This window comes from Sebastes umbrosus, chromosome 9 (assembly GCF_015220745.1).
Source record: "Sebastes umbrosus isolate fSebUmb1 chromosome 9, fSebUmb1.pri, whole genome shotgun sequence".
NCBI classification, from domain to species: domain Eukaryota; kingdom Metazoa; phylum Chordata; class Actinopteri; order Perciformes; family Sebastidae; genus Sebastes; species Sebastes umbrosus.
In genome coordinates, this window is record NC_051277.1 from 18,252,544 (window position 1) to 18,274,817 (window position 22,274).

The 22,274-nt window shown below is 39.3% G+C and overlaps 1 protein-coding gene across 2 annotated transcripts in view; it reads left to right on the top strand.

Annotated features, from left to right (window-relative positions):
• ccdc88b (coiled-coil domain containing 88B) overlaps window positions 1–19,580 on the top strand; it is a 58,116-nt gene extending 38,536 nt beyond the window's left edge. For both annotated transcript variants that reach the window (XM_037780601.1, XM_037780600.1), the window contains exons 23-28: window positions 3,453–3,639; window positions 7,900–8,045; window positions 12,199–12,306; window positions 15,180–15,331; window positions 18,507–18,848; window positions 19,229–19,580. In XM_037780601.1, the coding sequence (XP_037636529.1) occupies window positions 3,453–3,639; window positions 7,900–8,045; window positions 12,199–12,306; window positions 15,180–15,331; window positions 18,507–18,848; window positions 19,229–19,266 (973 nt within the window). In that variant the 3' untranslated portion in view covers window positions 19,267–19,580. The remainder of the gene's footprint in view (window positions 1–3,452; window positions 3,640–7,899; window positions 8,046–12,198; window positions 12,307–15,179; window positions 15,332–18,506; window positions 18,849–19,228) is intronic.
• The last annotated feature ends 2,694 nt before the right edge of the window (window positions 19,581–22,274 follow it).

A 22,274-nucleotide genomic window follows, 5' to 3' on the forward strand; every position in this document is an offset into this window, starting at 1 on the left:
ATAATTTACTAAATGAACATCATGCTGTATTGAAGAAGACTTGAAACTAGCGACTGAGACCCTAAACTCATGTTTACAATGTTTACTGAGGTAATAAATCAAGTGAGAAGTAGGCTCATTTTCTCATTGACTTCTATACGATCAGACTTCTTTTAGCAACCAGAGGAGTCGCCCCCTGCTGGCTATTAGAAAGGATGCAAGTTTAAGACTCTTCCGCATTGGCTTCACTTCTCAGACCCGAAGGTTGCCCTCTGATTTAAAGGCACAGTGTGTAAGATCTGGTGGTGAGGTTGCAGATTGCATAAAATTCTGTGTGCCAAGCGTGGAGGATAATATCAAGTGAATATAAATTTACAGTCTGTGCAGATATAAATGCTGCAGCTCCTCGGGACCAATCGGAGGTTTCCTGTGTCTTGTTTCCTGGTGGCGGGAGTGGAGTGACGGGGGTTAACTCCGGAGCGAGTAACGTTATCGATTCCGGCCCAAGCAAGAAAAGTTAACACAGTCGTTTGTCCGTTCTGAGTAGAAACATGACGGCCAGCTCTGTGAGGAGGACCCGCTTGCTATGTAGATAAAAACGGCTCATTCTAAGGTAATGAAATCACAACGATTTATATTTTCAGGTCCACTACACTACACTAAACAAAACATACATATTAATATTAAATTCCATTTCTGCCAATAGATCCCCCTAAATGTTACACACTGTTCCTTTAAATCACAGACGAGTCTTACTAAGATCTGAGGTTGAAAAAAGTTCAGAGTGCTTCTTGATTACGTTTTATCGTGGGGGTGGTGGGTACTGTATATAATGATGATAATCATCATCATCATACGATACTTGTGTACCATAATTAGTTAATCAGCCAGGTTTTCATCATCATATTGATGTGACTGATTACTCCGACTGTCTCAAATGATGGGTTGTCAAGCTGGAAGCAGGGTGGTCTTCTACTCCTGGTTGTCAGATGACACATGAAACAAATACCTTAAGATATGAAATATGTCCATGCATTTAAAATGCTTCTTAGACCTGTTTAGTAAGGTAATGTTTTAGCTGAATTAGGTAAGTAATAAATTACAGGAACAGTGTGTAACATTTCGGGGGATCTAGGAGCGGAAATGGAATTTAATATTCATAACTATGTTTATATCAGTGTATAATCACCTGAAACTAAGAATCGTTGTGTTTTCGTTGTGAATGAACCTTTCATATCTACATAGGGAGCGGGTCCTCTTCACAGAGTCCATCATGTTGCACCATCATGTTTCTACAGTAACCCAGAAAGGACAAACCAAACACTGACTCTAGAGAGAGACATTCATGTTTTTGTTACCTGAAGGCCACCGTAGTTCTCCGACACACTTGTGAAACTGAGGTAACGTGAGCCGCAGAGTGCAAAACCGTGGTACCGCCAGCCGCCATCTGACTTTCGGCTCCTTAAATAGTGATATTATGCTAAAGATGGTCTCTGAACAAGGTGAACGGCGCTGCCCCGGTTTTGCACTCGACGGTTCACATTATCGCAGTTTTAGAAAGGGAGGAGTGAGCTTAGGGGTTGGTTGCAATCTGCAACCACACCACTAAATGATGCCAAATCCTACACACTGTACCTTAGTTGATCACAAAAAATTAAACTGGCACCACTTTTTATAATCAATTTATTGTTTTGATTTAATTCTTTAAAGCAGCTTTAATCAATATTTTCATAATAATATATCAAAGTGAAAACAATGTGAAAATGAAAGGGGTTTCCTTGTAGTGATAAACCTACCAAGAATTATCACCTGAATCTGCAGCTCCTCTCGGCTTTACAGAGCTTTATAGTGAGTTTCAGCTCATTGTTCAGCTGTCTGGCAGCAACTTTACTGTCTGCAGCAGGCAGCTGTTTTCGATGAGTAAAGCTCTAAAAACCCTCTGTACACTACCTGCTCAGCACCAAACAGCAGACAGACACAGCTGGTGAGACTAGCTGGTGAGCATAGTGGAGCATTCAGCAGCTAAAGAGCAGATATTTCCTTCAGGAGTTGGTGGAGACCAAAAACGAAGCTAAAAAAGGGTGAATACTGAACTTATTATCATCAGGTGACCAGAAACACAACTCAGAATGAATGCTAATGCGGACAAAAAACTGTTATTGCAGGTTCAAGAAAATGTGTCAAAAACTCCAGCTTTTCAAGTATTAGTATTTCCGTGTGTTTTTGAAGTTCCGATGCCATTTTTTCCTTCCCGATACATTATTATTATTTGAGTTTGAGTTTAACAGCTTGCAATTTAGAAAAATTACATTTTGAATAGGAAAGGAACAGTAGTGCAACAGTATCTTAAAAACTAAATCTAGGGATAAATAACAATTCCTTAAATAAATTGTTATAGTGCAGTCACAATTGAGTACATACCGTACATATCACAATACTTGTTGGATTTTCCACTGTGACATGTTGTCAAATGGCTGACGTTTTCCTTGCTCTGACTACGGTTACCGTTACACTCTCCACTGTTGTTGTTTGCTATCGTCACGGCCAAACTACCTGCAATCAGTTCTTCTTTGCTGCTCTAAAAGTAGTAGATGCAGTAGTAGTAGTTACTAGTGGCAGCCATGATACATCCAGGGTGACAGCACAGTGAAGGCTACTGTTTTGGAGAGGTGAAAAATAATTGGTTGCTGGTTAAACAAGTAGATTTTTTTCCGGGTAAATAAATTGTGGTATCAGATTGGTGCATAGACTGGCGTACTTGCCAATACCCAATCGCAAATTTTGGGCAGTATCGACGCATTTCTAATACTGGTGTCGGTATCGGAACAATTCTATCTTCTATGATTGTTATCTTTGGGTTTTGGATTGTTGGTCTGACAAAACAAAGACATTTGATGATGTCACCATCTTCTGTGACACGTTTGTCACGGTGTTTGAAGATTATTTTACTATATGCTGACATTAGAACAAATGCGTCATAGATTAATCAATAATGAAACAATCATTATTTGCAGCACTAAAGGAAATATATGGACTGTGGCTGATTTGTCTAATACCGAGCCATGCTGTACGCTGGTTCAATTTTAACTTACATAAAAAGTTTCTTCCCAAAACACTTTGAATCCACATTGGGAACATAAAATGTTGGATGTTTATTACTGAATATTAGCAATCTACCCCCACAGTGTCCATTACGAGTTTCATCTAATCTCATTGTAGTTCTCATTATATAATAAAACAAAGGTGATTGCGTAGCTCTGTATTTTTGTAACCATCGATGTGTTCTTCAACCGTTTTGTCCGAGATGATTTATTAGTTTTTGTTGTTTTCTGGCTTTGTGAGAACTCATCGTGTTGTGTAATAATAATTTAACAAAAGAGCACTTACCAAACAAATGATACACACAACACTTTGCAGGACACGTAACAGTGACAGCGATGAGTAAAGCCCGGCCGTGTGTGTTGGTGTTTCAGGCTGCAGGCCCAGCAGAAGGAGGGGTTGGCGTCACAGGCGGAGCTGCTGGCTCAGGGCTCGGGTCTGAGGGCCGAGCTGAGCGGCTCCCAGCTGGAGCGGACGCGACTGGAGGGGGAACTCAGCGGCCTGAGGGAAACCAACCAGAGCCTGGACATCAGCAGCGCCCGCCTCACCAGCCAGTATCAGGTATTAACACCCACACACCCACACACAGAAATATACATGTATCTACACACCTGCAGATACACACGGGTGTTTTGTATTCAAGCTGCCTTCATGCAAAAAAGGGATTTACTGCTTCACAGCGGAGACACTCGGATACATTACCCTCTCGAAATAAAGAAACTAATTTAGTTAAAGCATTATTGGGCAATTAAACAAAACTGATTAGGAACGCATTGCAGGTTTTAGAGAGTATTTTACATAGTTGCGGTCAGGGAGGAACAGTTATCGTATCATCAGTGGGGAACAGGGAGAGGCTGATTTCTGATATGTGATATAAAAATTAGATTTCAGCTTGACATGTAAGAAGAAAAATGATATATTGGTCCAAACAGAAAATGAATACCAAGTAGCTAATAAGGAGTAGGGGCATCTTTGCCTCCAGAAGAGCTTTACTCTTCTGTATAATGCTGTCAAACAAACGCTGAATATTGAAAGCCTTCTTCAAGCAGGAAAGTCTCCAGTCGTTTGAGGGGACGAAACAGGTGTAAATTGACTTCCTTGTAGAGAGTTTAAGAAGTCAACCAGCAGATGTTACGTTACGCTGCTTCATCCAGCTGCTGAATCAAAAGCTGGTTCAGGACGTTCAGTGTGCAGATACGTGTTAAGAAATATTGTACAAGAAGAAACAGAAATCACAAAATCACTGCAAAGATTCAAGACATATGTGGACCAGCTCTGTTATCTTGATCATTGTCAGTTGGTATCCACAGTTTTCAGTCAGGACAATAACCAACCTTTAAAGGAATAGTTTGACATTTGGGTAAATTAGGGCTGTCAAAGTTAACGCGATTATAACGCGTTAACGCACATTTGTTTTAACGGCACTAATTTCTTTAACGCATTAATGCAACTTTCGATTTTTAGGTTGTAGCGGGCTCAGTTTTAAAGCTAGAGTGAAGATAGTGGCATCATATCATACTAGCTTGTCGCGTGGAGGTTAAATAACGCTTCAAACTTGCGCTAAATTTTGGCGAGAAAAAACGGGCATGGCCATTTTCAAAGGGGTCCCTTGACCTCTGACCTCAATATATGTGAATGAAAATGGGTTTTATGGGTACCCACAAGTCTCCCCTTTACAGGCATGCCCACTTTCTGATAATATATAAGTCATAGTCAAGTCAGCACACTGACACACTGACAGCTGTTGATGCGTGTTGGGTTTGAGTTTGCCATGTTATGATTTGAGCATATTTTTTATGCTAAATGCAGTACCTGTGAGGGTTTCTGGACAATATTTGTCATTGTTTTGTGTTGTTAATTGATTTCCAATAATAAATATATATATACATTTGCAAAAAGCAATCATATTTATAATTAATAAGAGTAATAAATACTTGACAAATCTCCATTTAAGGTCATTTTGAACAGATAAAAGGTTTGTGATTAATTTGCGGACAGTCATGCGATTAATGGTGATTAAATATTTTAATCAATTGACAGCCTTAGGGGGAAATACAGTTAAGATTGATATCACTCTTAAGTCTATATGGTAAATATGGAGCCAGGTTAGCTTAGCTTAGCATAAAGACTGGAAACAGGGGGAACGGTTAGCCTGGCTGTGTCCAAATGTAAAAAAAAATCACATACCAGCCCCTCTAAAGCTCATAAAGCTCACAAATGAACACGTTGTATTTCATCGTTATGGTTTTACGGCCGGTTATGTGCTGTAGAGTTTCTGGGCTCTGAGCAGTTGCCTGGCAACCAGCAGAGACCGCAGGAAGTCACTGCACCTGGCCAAGAAATAGTTCAGCACATAATCATCCATAAAACATCCAATTGCCATTTTTACACTTCAGTCTTTGTACGGATTAAAGGATATACAGTGTGTTGATTAGTGAGCGTTAGAGGTGCTGGTAGGTGGATTTTGTCACCTTTGAACAGAGCCGGGCTAGCTGTTTCCACCTGTTTACAGTCATTGTGCTAAGCTAATGTACTGTACAGTTGTGAGAATGGTATCGATTTTCTCATCTAACTCTCGTCAAGAAAGCGAAATGACCCTGCTTCCCACGATGTGGAACTATTTCATTAAATGACTAACTAGTAGCAGATGTCGATAAAGATAGTAGCAGCGCATCCTTCGCTCTGCGGCGAGGGTGCACGCCTCCAGGACCCCGAGGCGGGCAGGAAAGATTGTCGCCGACCTTTACTACTCTGGACACAAACTTTTTGAGTCCGTTCCCTCTGGCAGGAGGCCGAGGTCTTCTCAACCGCAGTTGATCTCGTCAACAAGCTGTTATATTGTACATATTTGAGTATTTTTTATCGGATCTTTTTCATATTTGTATTGCAATTGTTATTCTATATTTATGTTCTTGACTTTTACCATACATTGCCTGTATTTCTATTCCCTTTGAATATGTTTATTGTATGGACCAAACACCAAGGCAAATTCCTTATAAGTGAAAACCTACTTGATAATAAACCTTATTCTGGTTCTGATTAATGCTAAACAATTAAAACATAAAGAATCAGCACCCTTTGTTGAGTCTGATGAGCCATATTTTTCACAAATTTCATTCTAGGATTTTCAGCCTTACTTCTTGCCAGATCATTTCTATGTAGACTCAGGTTAAAACTTCTCCGAATGTTAAAGTACCAGAATTCCCATGGGCCTCGCTGGACTTCTTATTCAGCCCTAAGGGTGTAAGAAAATATCGATACACATAAGTATCGCAATATTATGTTTTGCAATACTGTATTGATTCTCCAAAACGCTGTATCGATTTTTAATTAACCTCAGTGGACCCGGCAGCTATGCGGTCTTTCGGAGGTTGTAGCTGGCTCAGTTTTAAAGCTAGAATGAAGATATGACATTATACGTTCCAAAGTTATACTAAATTTCGGCGAGGAAAAACTGGTATGGACATTTTTAAAGGGGTCCCTTGACCTCTGACCTAAAGATATGGGAAAGAAAATGGGTTTTATGGGTACCCACGAGTCTCCCCTTTACAGACATGCCCACTTTTTTTAATAATCACACGCAGTTTTTTGCATGCAGTTCAAATGTCTTATTTTCACCTTTTCTAAAATGGTGTGTTTGAATATTCCTGCATACTGGGGTCCCTAAACCGTCTTGTAATTACGTAAATTGGGTATCACTGTAAAGCTGAGACTCTTGTGGATCCAATGAGGCCAATTGTATTCATGTGTAATGATGTTAGTCTCCATTGTAGCCATTTCACATAGTGACTTTTTTTACTCAGACTTTATACATATGGTGGTGTGTCTTTATACTGCGACAATTGTTACCATGTATCATGATACGTATTTTATACACAGCCCTATTCAGCCCCCCAGCATGTTATACTGTAGGTAGTTAGGTTTAGATCCTGGGAATCAGACATCCAGGCTGCTCATTATACTGTTGTGTAGAGAAGTGGAGAGGTGGCAACTCTTCTCTTTGATCAAAAGGAAAAGTTCAGTTTGGAGCCGGTGCGGTGTCGCAATTAACCTGTTGCAGCAGCTGTGCTAACTGATGGCGCCACAGTAGGTTGGACAGGACGGCGGCTAAAAATAATTGGAAACAGTTTCACAAATAGGAAATAGAGAGAAGTGTTCTTGTAAAAATATGACCGTACCTTATTGTATGGCTTTTCTAAGCTTAGACATTCATCCAGATGTATAAAAAGGTTTTTACTTCTATCACTGCTTAGTAATTCCATACACTAGATGATGAGGTATTGTGTGTTAGCCTTGGATGTTAACTCTGCCTTAAAACATCTTTTGTTCAGACAGCTTTGTAGAGCTGCTGAATTAGTTCTTTTGTCATCTGTGAGGCTGCAGTTTGTGGTTTTGTGCCTTTCAGTCAGTCAGTGCCACTGAGCTCCGACCTCTCGCTTCACCGTTTTGTCAAGTTTTATTATACAATTTTGCAGTTTTTTAGACCGATGCCCCGGCAATTCACCGGCTATTGGGTCTCTTTGTACCTCTTTCAGTTGCCTTTGATATTTACACACTATAGAAGTCTTTCAAAGCTGACACATTCAATACTAGTGACTGCTATTCAGCTAAATCTGAATGAGCCTGTATAGATGTTTCTGCAGATGTATTGCATGTTTTCTATCTTTTACATTTGCTTTTCTTGTCTACTTTGACGGCTACCTGCCCGAACACTTTCATACAAAAACTATATATTTGGATCTTACCAAACAATTTTTTTTTTTATTGACATTTACGGTATTGTGTGTGTGTGTGTGTGTGTGTGTGTGTGTGTGTGTGCAGCTGTTGACCCAGCTGAAGGGGAACATGGAGGAGGAGAACCGACATCTAGCGGAGCAGAACCAGAGCCTGCTGAAGGAGAACCGGTCCTTACTGGAGCAGAGCCTGGAGCGCCGTGACCAGCACCACTCACAGCAGAGGGAGCACCAGTCAGTACACGCACACACACACACACACACCCACACACGCACACACACACACACACACACACACACACACACACACACACACACACACACACGCACACGCGCAAACACACTCACACACAGTCCAGATAATTTGTTTTGTTTGGAATTACTGACAAGACAACAGAAGCGTATTGAAGAAAATCAGGTTTCCTCGCAACAAAGCATCTTAACGCTATTGTTTAAATTAAACTTTATGTATTGTGTGTTAGAGCAATTTGTTAACATTTCTAACTTTGTTGGCGGTCTGTATTCATATCCAGGACATAAAAGCACTTACGTAAAGGTTTGAGACTGAACAATTTCACAGTCCAACAGCACTCAGCAGTCGTCCTTTTAAATGACTAACAGATTAATCCAGAACTAATAGTGAGCACGCAGAGCTGGCTTCACCCTTCAAGTCTAATGAGCCATATCTCTCGTAAATTATTATTTAATTATTTGAAGCTTTCATTCTTGAAAAGTTTTATTCACTAAGGACTTTTTTTTCTTAAATTAGTGAGAAAAATGTCACTGTTAATATTGCATATTTTAGTTTAGCAGCCACACGTGAGGTCTACGGCCTCTTACACCTTTCAAGGTGAAGTCAGCGATTCTGGAGAGAGATTGTTGATCTTTTAACTCAACACCCAAACAAACAAAAACAACCATTAGATGTGCCAGATTTATCGCTCCCACTGCCTTTCTCTTTATGCTGGTCTGACTCACCGGATGTAGACTGTGGGCATAAGCCTGCTATTAGTCACATATTGCATGTAGCATTCTTCTCCTCTTCCGCTATCGGCGCTATTTATTTTGCAAGGGCACCGTCGCTGCATCCTGGGAAAAGCGCCGCCCAAAACGACTGTGATTGGTTTAAAGAAATACACATAAGCCAGAGCAGTTTTCCTCCTATAGCAGAATGATAATAGGTGCAGCCAGACATCGTCAGAGGGCATTTTGAGGCATCATTCATACTTTCCTTCCTTCTGGTAGATTGCATGTGTTGGTCAGGTGTTAGACTTTGTTGACATGATGTTTATTATGTGATTATCATAAAGTGGGCATGTCTGTAAAGGGGAGACTCATGGGTACCCATTGAATCCATTTTCATTCACATATCTTGAGATCAGAGGTCAAGAGACCCCTTCGAAAGCGGAGATGACAGTTTTTTCTCGACAAGATTTAGCGTAAGTGTGGAGCATTATTTACTATGACATGGACTCCTCAGGTTTTCTAGTTTCATATGATGCCACTATCTTCACTCTAGCTTTAAATCTGAGCCCGCAACAACCTCCAAAAGATCGATTGCGTTAATGAAATTAGTGACATCAAAACTAATTTGTGTTAACGCGTTAACTTTGACAGCCCTACTAATTATAATATATGTTATCCTTTCCATCGTATGTACTTGGTTTATCAGATCCCTCCAGTTCACCTGAACAATGGGAACACTGAGGTAGGAGCTAAAGCTACTCTAGTCAATATGTTTATATTAAATATCGATCAAAAGACTACATGTGGATGTGAAAGGGGTTGTTTGTAGTGGCAAACACAGAGTCACCACCCGACTCTGCAGCTTCCCTCAGCTCTACAATTTTTAAAAATAGATTGTATTTAGCTATAGAGGCACACAACTGGTAAGAGGTTGCTACTATCAAGCACTTTTGATGTTGTAGACAGGACTCGCTCTGTGGGCGACCTTCAGGGTGTCAGTGAGACTTGAATTAAAGAGTTTTTAATGTTATTGAAATGTATTATTTTAATAAAGTGCTGTTTTGTAGACCGTATTTAGCATTCAGAGTAATGGTACTTGTATGAAAAAGACTTTTAAAAACTGTAGGGCTCTTGAAACCACTCTCAGTACAAAAAGGGGTTTTAAAAGCTTCAACAGAAACCTCAGTGGATTCCCTGATCAGCCCTTTTCCTTCTTAATTATTTGATTTGGTATTATTACAATGCATTTATTTATATTTAAACAGGGGTGTTTATTCTTGCAGTTCATGTTATTTGAGCAGGAAGTGCAGGTGTCTGTCCTGAGCCAAGTACACTGGGTTCATTAGGGATGAGAATGTTATCCAAACTAACACCAGGCTACAAGTCCAAATAGGGAGGAAGGGGAGCGGATGTTGTTATCTCATAGCCGGCAGTATCTCTTGCTTTGAAAAACAGGCATTAAAAAAATGAGGTGAAGGCAAACTGAGTCATATTCAGCTTTTTCTTTGTGTTCCTTGGTGGAATGAAAAGCGAAGACTAGTTCATCATGAAAGGATAAAATCACAAACAGGATGACATGCAGTACAGTAACAGTCCAATGTGCTACACATTAGTCCATGTGATGTGTGAGTAAACAGGCCAAATACAAAAATGCACCAAATACCGAAAAAAAACAACTTAGTTCTGAGTGAAATGCCTTATGAACACTTTCTTACTGAAAGCAGATTTAAAGACACACTTCACAGACATCTAAGCCTCTCAGCAGCCTCATCTCTTTATTTCCATTCAAGAAGTGTCTGGCAAAAATATATTTAAGACCTTGGAAAGTGCAAAAGACAGTTTGGATTGTTTGATTTACAAAATCACTTTTGTTGTGAGTGACACAGAGCAAATGATGCAGTGACTTTGTCCTTCCAAACTTAATGTTGCGGGAAATGTTGTGAATTCAGTGAGCAAACATGTGAGGAGGCCTCATAAGCTTTCATAAAATGAATCGAACCGGCCTTCAAGAGTGCTTCATCACACTCTAAACATATCTAATAAATTTGATACTGATCTGCTGCCAGCTAGATGCTTTGGATTGTAGTTGATACACATACTGAGGATTGTGAAGAAAGGACAAAAGAATGAACAGAGCCAATGGCCACATTATGAAATTGGAAAACATTGAATAAACTAAACAAACCAATCAGAAATATGAAAGCAAGATGAGGAATCTAAGCCATGCTAGCGGCTCTGTGAGACTATTTTTAGGCCGTACCGACTATGTCATTCTAGCTTGTCGCAAAGGAGGTTAAATAACGCTACTTTTTACTTCTGGCGATTGCATTCACGCTTTAAAAAATCATAAAAGTGGTGTTAATCTGTGAAGATTATTTTGCTAAACAAAATGTAAAGTATAGTATCATAAACATTTGTTTATCGCAGAGTTTATTTTCTGCAATAATCCAAAACCAAATGGAAAAATCCCATTGGCTTTTTGTTGAGGGAACCAGTGTGATGCTAACTTCCTGGTTGGCCTACAAAGTCATGTCACCCCTGCAACAGATATTTCTCTCAAAACCACAAATATGAACCTCATGGTGGCGCTGGAGTAAAATGACAATGCCGTGCTTGGCTAGAAACAACAAATATAAGCGATTTCTGTGTTTAATTAATAAATAATCAAGGTAATACAGTATCATAAAATGTTGCCTTACTTAAAAATCATATGTACTATATGAAGATGTTTATTGTTTTATAGCAAGATAATCCTGTATGTTTAGCAGGACTTCCTAACTGATTTTAATAACAGAGAAGCATTAGTCAGGTAACGCTATAGTGTCACTCTCAAAACAGAACCTGCTTTGTTGCTGTGCACTGTTTAATAGTCCTGCAATAGTTGTTGAGGTATTTCAGTCTGGACCAAAGCAGTGGACTGACCGAGCGACGGACCACCAGTCATCCATAGATTCATGCCGCTGGCATGGCTAAAAATGTACACGGGCCTCGATACTGACCGTCGCTCACCTCTGATAACCTTCCTGATCTTTTCCGCTCGCAGCTGTGAGTCAGGAATCAGCGGTCAGCTCACGCTGTCAGCGACTTTGTGTTCAGTATTTTTATTTTGAGCCTCAGCATGCAGGCTGTTTCTCATCAATGTCCTGCTTTATATTTATCCACACAACGCAGCTCGAACCCCCTGAACATTAACATCCACCCAGTCTCTTTTCAGATCTGCTGGTTTAAAAAGAAAACAGTTCAAACAGCACAGCAGGCTCCACTTCTCAGTAGTGAGCTGACAGGGTTGATTCATACGCTATCCGCCAAGTTATACATACCCACTCAAGAATACTCACGCTGATAATGAATGCATGGAATGAATCAAACAGACCTTCCTACTCAGCTGCTTTGTTCTGATGCTTCATATGTTTTCCTTCAGGGAGAAGCTGAGCGAGCTCCGTCGGGAGAAGCAGAAATTGGTGGAGAAGATTATGGATCAGTATAGAGTCCTCGAGCCCAGCATGCTACCTCCAGCCAGCAAAGCCAAGTACTGTATAGAAATATACACACACCTTTACACCTACATCTGTGCATCTCAATACAGTACAATATCCCTGCAGAAAACAAGGGTAGGCAAGTGTGTTTATACAGCACATGTCATACATAAAGACAATTCAAAGTGCTTTAAACAAAGAAAAGAAACATTAGACATTTAATCATGAATGGATACAAAATATTTTTAAAAGAAATATAAAAGAGTACAAATAAGTAGAAATAATGATATATAGAATTATGATGGATAATGATAAGTGAAATTATGTTTTCGGTCAAACACAGTGGAATAAAACAGTTTTAACCTGTGTTTTAAGTCAGAGTTTAATCAACTCCATTACATTGCATATATGCATATATTGAAAGGTGTTTCTAGTATTTTGTCCACTCCATTAGGTACGAACAAAATATAAAAAAGACACACTAACTCCAGAGTCAACAACTCTTACATGGTGCCAACAAAAACTAAACAATATAAACACATAAAGAACGTAGAAAGTTATACAGATGTACCTGATGAACTGGTCACTCTGTATGTATATGCACCTTGGACAACCTAGTGTCTCTTTTTTAATCAAAAAATACCTTTTGTTGATTTAAATGAAGAAAATTAATTTGGAATATTGCAATATTGTTGCCATATTAATATAAAGTTGGCAAGCAGAGCTGGCAATATATAAATATATCGAGATAGTGATATGAGACTAGATATCGTCTTAGATTTTGGTTATCGTAATAAGTGTTGTCTTTTCCTAGTTTTAAAGGCTGCATTACAGTACAGTAACTTACCAGATTGTTCTAGCTGTTCTATTATTTGCCTTTACCCCACTTAGACATTATATCAACATCACTGATGATTATTTATCTAAAATCTCATTGTGTAAATATTTAGTAAAAGCACAAATATTCATATCGATATCAAGGTATACGGTCAAAAATATCGCAATATTTGATTTTCTCCATATCGCCCAGCCCTATTGGCAGGCACTTATGAACTGAGATAGCTGCACTCCAAAAACACAAAAAGGTCAATACTTTACTGGCCAATCTTCCTAAGATTTTGACCTGGAGAGAAACGTTTTGGATCAACCAACTGAATTCAATGCACCTATTAATGTATTAAATTAAGATTTTTCATTCAAATTATTTTTATTGTTGCGAAGGCTTATCTTCCAGACTGTTAAAAAGACACAGGATATATTATTTCCCCTTGTGTTTTTGTTTCATCTAGAGTTTGGCTCCCTCAAACTGACCTTGTAGTCTGAATATGTTTAGGTTCACAAGTCATTGTTAAGAGGGGCCTCGAACTGCATTTAGGTTGTGCACTTACATTTGCACTTTGTATACAGAGTCTGTTTTGTAAGATGTTGAGGTTTAAGAGTGGTTACAGTGCAGTGTTTGTTCATATAATCTTTTGATAACAAGCTGCTGTTATATAGTATTGTTCTTTATGGTAACAGAAGGTATACCTCCCCCACACACCTGGCAAGGGCTGTTTATTCTCTATAGCAGGAGGAGGATTGTCTCTTTTTGTCCCTATTTAATTTTATTTTCCCTTGCGTTATGTTTTCTATTATCTCTAAAAACCCTGGTTCCTTGTTTGTGCATCATGGTAAATTCTGGGAGGACCGTGTCTTTATTTTACTCTTAGTCTGGTACCACACTATAAAAGGAGGAGAATACCACAGACGGTATATAAGAAGTGGACGTAGTCATCGTGACGCCACCCATTGGTTTGTGGACTAACGTTTCGAAGCTTGGAGTTGTCCTTTTGGCCGTAGCCATGTTGTTTTTTTGCAACCAGAAGTGACTCGAGAGGGTGGAGCTAAGTACAACCGAACGCTGAATAAGACATTTTTAGGCGACCAAAAAGGTTATAATTAACTTTCATGAACTGGAAACACACTGTCAAAGGATTAAAGTTGTAAGACGAAAACAGACTCCCAGACCGGACAACGCCGTGGTAGCGACTTGTCAATCACGAGGTAGCCACGCCCTAAAGCATCCCCTGCTTTATGGTCTATTTGACTCTAAATGGGACCATCATTTACTAAATGAACATCATGCTGTATTGAAGAAGACTTGAAACTAGCGATTGAGACCATAAACTCATGTTTACAATGTTTACTGAGGTAATAAATCAAGTGAGAAGAGGGGTCATTTTCTCATAGACTTCTATACAATCAAACCTCTTTTTGCAACCAGAGGAGTCGCCCCCTGCTGGCTGTTAGAAAGAATGCAAGTTTAAGGCACTTCCTCATTGGCTTCACTTCTCAGACCCAGAAGTAGCCCACTGCTCTGTAGTGCTCTCATGAAGGCTCGTTTCCAACAATGCGTCAGAATAAGTAAATAAATTGGTAAACTGAGGTGCAGCTATCTCAGTTCATAAGTTGTTGCCACTTTAGCAGAACGCCCGATTCATTCAGGAGGAGACATACTCGTCTTTCATTGGACAGCTGGCAAGCATTTTGTACCATAATTGAACATTTAATAATTAGTATTGTTGTGTACAAATTGTCCAAGTGTCACAGAGATGCATTTTGTCCTTAGTGCTACAAATTAATATGATAATGACATTTTAATTATAACACTTCAAAATAGACCTTATTGACGTCATGTTACAAAGTGCTTTCTTTGGCGTAATTAATGACAGTTGGCTGGCACCTTCAGGGACATTTTATTCTCATTTTTAAAACACGCAGCCCTTGTTACACTTGGCATCGTCCAAGTGTTTTCTGGAAAATCAGGGCGTTGTTTGTGAGTGTGTACACACACACACACACACACACACACACACACACACACACACACACACACTCGTAGCTCATCCCTCTTTGTAAATGGTCCCTGTCCTCTGTGTCCTCGTAGGAAATCTAACTGGATTGCGGACAGGATGAAGAAGCTAATCAAACCCCGGGGAGGAGGAAGAGAGGGACGCGCCCTCTTCACCGCCCTGGGCAGTGTGGAAAACCTGGCCGACAGCACTGAATTTACATCAGACACGCACACCCCTCACCCTGGTGAGACCACACACACACACACACACACACACACACACACACACACACACACACGGCGCAGCACACTACCTCTCTTTCTCTCACACACAAACAACCAGCCGACTGGTTTTCACAAAGATATGCTCACATGCTCACCCCATCAAGCGAGGCTACAGGCATGCATACAAATCATCTCATGACTACCAAGTGTGGTCGGCATTGATACCACTCTCTTCTCCTTAGATCTCTCCCTGTAGAGAGCCAAGACTTACTGAGGCCGGCTTTCTCTGCTAACCACATGTTGAAAGGAAAATATTCACGAGGCTTCATCCTCTCTTTATGCACCTTGACTGTGGAATGCTTTTTACTGGATGAGAGAGGAGAGAAAAACTCTCTGCAGACGCTTTCCGCAAACCTACATTCATGATATTTTCCTCTCTTTTTTTTGACACACTGTTATTGGCCCTATTTAATTTTATTTTTCCTCGCATTGTGTTTTCTATTATCCCCCCTAAAACCCTGCTTTCTTAAACTGTGTGTCAGGACCAAACACTGGGAGGCCTGGCCTCAACAAGAGGAGTGGTGGCTTTTATTGAGCCCGTTTCCCAGACAGAGGCTCTCAGCTACATTTCAAGTGGAAGAAAGATGATGCACTTACCTACTATATATATATATATATATATATAACAGTAAAAAAATATATATTATAATCCCAGTTTAATTGCTGTAAATAAATTAGATGTCTTGTAAAAAAGATAGATCATGTGAGCCAGTTAAGACATTTCCCATACATAGTTCACACTTCCTGTCTTGAGCTGACATTTTCCAACAACACCAACATTTAACCCTGAAACTAACCCGCTTTATGGCAGCTTAACTTGACCTTAACCGCTGGTCTCAGGTCAGCTCTCAGGCTGCAGCTGGTGTTAAACTCTCCGAACAGACTGGCACACAGTGAGGTCTGCCACAGCAGTTCTTTATCCCATTAATATAAGTCAGAATTTATGAATAATTTAAATTGTTTAAATTTGATATAATCTGTTTAATAGGTTAGGATTGCCTTTTTGAATACAACGGTTAGATTTATATCCTTGTTAAGCTGTTACCTGTGTTTTTAAATTTTCTAAAAAATTTATTTTATTACATTATTTATGAATTTTAACATACTTAGAATTACAATTTAAACAGCACTAATTACCAGTTTAGACCAGGCTGTAGGCCCATTCTGAAAGTGGCATTTTCACAATTATAATTTTTCAGCATCATGATTATAATTGTCATTTGAAATGCCATATTGTATAAGAAAAGACGGTAGTGAAGGCGAGTTGCTACATTTAAATTATATCTTTACATGCAATTATATTTATATTTCTTTATAAATATTTTAAAAATGTTTGATGCATCTCAGGAGGAATTGCAGTTGACGCATGCATATGTTTACTCAACATATGTGCTTAACTAAACTACATTATTTACTTTACTACGCATGTACATACATTTTTTTATATACCACTTATATACAGTGTTGGGGAGCAACTAGTTACATGTAATGGAGTTACGCAATTAAATTACAAAATAAATGTAATTGTAATAAGTTACAGTTACTAAGAAAAAATATGTAATTAAATTACAGTTACTAATCAAAATGTTGGTGATTACAAAGGGATCAAATCCGAATATATTATATACAATAAAAAGCTTATATGTAGAATATCACATTCATTCTGTTGCTTTGTTCCAATCTTAATTCAAGTTATATTGACAAACTTTTAATAAAAGTTTGACGGTAATCAGTGTTGAGTACTGTTGAGAGGTTTACACTGCCTGGTTTAAGTTTAGGTTTGAGGATTTTTCAGCTTTATTGCCAAAACATTTGTTAGAAAAGTAACCAAATGTAATAAGTTACATTACTTTGATGAAGTAATTAAAATAGTTACATTTCTTTGTACAATTTTAACAGGATAACTAGTAATCTGTAACCTATTACACTTCAAAAGTCACCTTCCCAACACTGTGCTTATAATTGCTAAATAAGGGGTTTAAAATAAGACTTTGTTGCTCCAGGACACTTTGACATGTGGACAGGAATCAAACCACTAACCATCTGATTAATGACAGACCAGCTCCACCACCTGAGTCACATTTCCTTCATTTATTTCTGCACCTGCCAATGTCAGAGTCCCTGTAACTGCATTTGCACTGGAAGAAACGTTGGCTGTGTCCGAAATCACTCACTAGTGTCCTGTTCGAATGTATAGTGAGAATTATTATACCCTATATAGTGGACTCAAAAGTTGTGGGCGCAAAATAATATATTTAATGTGAGCAGAACAGCGCTTCACAACATGAACGGCCACAAAGTACTTATTAATTTGGGAAAATATGCTTATTGCCTCCACATTGACAACGGCAGCAACGCTTTACTCCTTACGTTCTTACCTTTCACAATAAAATCCCTAGACAAACGCTGGGGAATAAATTCACTCAGAGCATTTCGCTAAGAAGCAACTCAACTAAATAGCTTATATATGTATTTACCACAAAATTACATGTCAGTTTTTATCATGGATGGTCTACCAGCCGTGTGCGACAGCAATGACGTAATTAATGATGCAGAAATAATGATCCAAGTAGTGTCCGAAAGTGTTTTTTCATTTTGCTGATGAGCTCACTATATAATCCTCTATAAAGAACTCCCTGGATAGTGAGTAGGGAGTAGTGAATGATTTCGGACACAGCCGTTATATTCCTTCCTGGTTTGTGCCCAGGCCTATTGAAAGAGGCTGGGTCACGCGTCATATCTTCGGGGTATAACACATGCGCAGTAAAATCTCGTCTGCACTCGCCGAAATTGAGCCAATTGCAACCCCCGACCGAAGCTTCAGTTACACTGCGTGTATTATACCCCATACCGCAAGACCCGTGTCCAACCGTGTCCCAGCCTCCTTCAATAGGCCTTGGTTTGTGCTGTAAAGCAATCAGCAGATCTGTCCCCCCTGGTGGCACACACAATGAAACGTTTAGCTAAGAGGAAGACAAATGTTGAAAACCTTTCATTGATAATAATCATATCTCAGCATGAAAGAGCCAATAATCAATACCAAAATCGTATCACCTATAACTTTACTACCATGGCTTTTGTATAAACATGGGATTTAATCAATAATAACCTTGAATTCCTTTCATACTGTTTCAGACCCCCGCAGTGCTCCAGTCTCTCCCTCTCCCATGAGAAAAGCTCCGTCCCAGACAGAGCCGGACATCTCGGCTCCCGGGACACCAGCCATGCGCACCGGCTCCGGGGGCCGCCGTAAGCTGGGATCCCGTCACGGCTGGGGGCTCGGCTTGTCCAGAGGCCCTGGAGTCTCCCAATCCTTCAGTCCTGGTGACCAAAAAACACCGCCCCGCCTGCGGCTGCGCTCCAGCCAGAACACGTCCAGTGTCCTCTGGGAGGGACAGAAAGGCGAAACAAACACACCCCAGGCAGCAGACGCACCGCTGAGCAGTCAGGAGAGTGTCGAGGAGGATGAAGGCAGAGGTGAGGTGGAGAAAGTGGAATGAGGAGGATGTGTGTCTGTACTGTCTCAGTCTGATTGTCCTTAAAAGAAGGAAAACAGCATTATCAGTAAGAAAAGTGGTGAGATTTTTTAGAAAGAATTGAATACATATTTTAAAAAAAAAATGATACATAAATGACTTGTTCAGATAGTTTTAAAGTGTGTGTGTTTGCGAGTATGCACAGCATTGTGAAAGCTCTCTGGGCTAACAAGTTAAATGTCAAGCTCAATAAAAATTGGACCGTAAATAAAACTGTGCCCAGAGTAGCCATAACATCCACAAGCACTCAAAATACAGCTAATATTCTTTTTAATAAAACATGAATGCATCTATTAGACTGTGATCTTCTCTGCCTTCCAGACAATCAACACTCCAGTGACGACACCACAACGACCTGAGACACAACTACAGTCAACTCTCAGTTCAAAAACGCTTTGTATCATGTGCTCCTGGCAAAATGTTTTAATACAGCTTTTTATATGTCTGACAATATTAAATATGAGAACCTTCTAGTATTTTTAAATGGATGAATAAATCCTTCTGTCAATTGTAAAGTGTTGCTGTGGTGTGAAGGAATTAACCAACTCACTAGTAATACACTGTATATATAAAACACAAGACAAGTCAGAAATTAAACTGAATACATCACTTAATATTATTTTTCCCTTACCACAAATCAGCTGATAAATTACATTAAAAATATATTTATCTTTCACTTGCTTATTTTATTTTATTATTTATATTTATTTTCTTTTTTGAAATTTGTATCTCTTATCTATTTTCCCCACGCAACATTCGCATCAACAGACCACTGTGTGCTTTCCATTTCCTACTGATAATCAACATTAGTTAAAACCGTCCAGTAAAATAAGGAATCATCCCCTAATTTGAAACTAAAAGACCTGTACCATATTGAACTGATAATGGACACGCTTTGTTCCATATTTTTGAGAATCAATTCAGTGCAAATCTGTGGGAGATAAATATTACACGTTAGATTATTAAGACAGATAGATTCTTGTGAGAAAGAAGCAAACCCTCCTGATCTGTCTTCTCTCAGCCGGTCTAGCCGCTGTCAGGCGTATCGCAGCACACTTTCACTGACGAGTGATGAGTGACAGCACTGCTACAATACACCTGACAGTGGCGCAAGACTTAAAAAATGGCAACCTATACGATCGTAGAAGAGATTACAGAAATACAGAAGAGAATGGGAAACTACACACATATATATATAAATAAATATATATATAGATATATATATATCTCTCTCTATATATATATATATATACAACTGTTGGTTTTCAAAGCCCAAAGAAAGCTCTTGAATGTTAATCTGTTACACACGTATTCCTATTGCTCAAAAATGAAAAACTGATCAAATTCAGGTTTGTGTGTTTGCCTGTCTTGGGCCTACAGATACATGTTTCAATTACATTTGGAACGAAACCTATTTTGTCGCGGATGACGTTTTGTTTTTGACGTATCACAAATAGGTTTGTAAGTCCGCGGATGGCCGCAGCAAATGATGTAGAATAACGCAGAGCAGGTGACTTAGTATGTTGAGTGACCATTAATGAAAGTTGCTTGGAATAATAACATTATTGAAAATTGCGTGTTCTAATAACGAGTATAACAAGCCAGAAAGTTATTTACTGCAAGTAAAGAACTAAAAAAAAATGATTAAGGCATCTGAAGTCCAGTTTGAGGCATCACTCTGAGGGTAAAAAAAATACCAGACTTTCCCCCAGGAGACCGCTGTTCCTGTCCCGTGTGAATCGTAGTCATTTTCAGCCAAACCATGATGTTTTTTAATTTATTTTTATTAAACCTAACCCAGTAGTTTTGTTGCATGTTTGTTTTTTTCAATGTCGTAGTCATCTTAAGCCAGACCATGATGTTTTTTTGTTTTTTTTACTAAACCTAACTAAGAAGTGTTGTTGCGTTTTTTGTTTTGTTTTGTTTCAATATACAACGGTAACCATGTGTTTAAAACTGTTTAATACTGCGACCGTAATCCGGGAGAAAATACGTTTCCCTCAAAACGTAATTGAGAATGCAGTTTAGTTGTGTGGGAATGTAATTTTGTGGGAGACAGGGTTGTTTATGGATCGGACCTTCCACAACTAAGTAGCTTATGTGCAGCACTATTGCCCAAGCAAAATTTCCCCTCGGGGACAATAAAATAGCCTATATCTTATCTTATCTATGTGGGCATCCATGTTAATTATTGACTAACAATATTATTTATTGATGTTTTCAGCTTTATTTGACCTAACCTCCGTACTCTATATAGCTACACTGTGTAAATCCCTCAGCAGAGACCCGCACAGCAGCTGTGTTTATGGTGCCGCTCAAATACAGATGCTTAGTGAGGAATATCAAAGGAGATTTCATTAGGGACACCATATATTTCCGTTTTTAAAGTTCAGCGCTTCATCTTGTCTTCCATAAACATTTATAGGATTAACTAAAAATGTTCGGCGTTCCTTCTGATCACGTCCCGTTTGAGTTAGCTCAACTCAAAGTCAAAAAGTAGCACATATTTTGTAAGTTATGCTTCAAGGTAAAAAGGAGAAGCTGTTAGATATCAGGTACTGATAAAAATGTTGAAGCGATAAATATCTCTGGAATTGACATATCTAATAAAGGTGCCACAAGAATTTATTTACTGTGAGTAAAGAAGTAAGAAAAAAAGGATTAAGTCATCTGCAGTCCAGTTTGAGGCGTCCCCGTGAGGGTCGGATTTACGCAGGAAGCAAAATAAATACATAAATCTAACATAAAGCTCCTTGTAACCCCCGGAACTGATCTGTGCACAGCAGGATAAACATGGAGAAACCCCGCCATCTGTCTCACATATGGCTGAAAATCCCATTTAATTTTAGGGTTACTGTGTAAATCTAGTCATTGATCTAATAGCAAATGATCTGCACTAGTGCTTTAATGAGAATCCTCTTTAACTCCTTACACTGTCGCACCAAATGGTGTCAGTGTAGAGCCGGCCAGGCCTCCGCCGACAGGCAGACAGACAGACGGATGAAAAGGGGGGAATTAGCATGCAGCTTTCCAAATGAGCAGACCTGAGAGTTCATCATGAAGCTAAAAGGGCCCTCGTATAAGACAGGCAGCTTCCAAAGAGCTCCTGCCTCCCAGATTAGGACGAAGATACGTCAGCATTTCCAGCAGGGGCTGTTTTTGAGTGTGTGTGTGAGTGCAGAAGACAACACTAAGGATAATGGCAGGCCGTCGCTCGCAAGCCAGCCCTCCTCAAACACATCCCGAATTATGATTTGCAAATGACAAATGGGTCGCTAATACAATTCATGAATTATGTAGTTGTCATGGTGACATTAATCAAAAAAGCAGGCCCCTTCTCTCGGCTCCGAACATTGTGTTTGTGGAA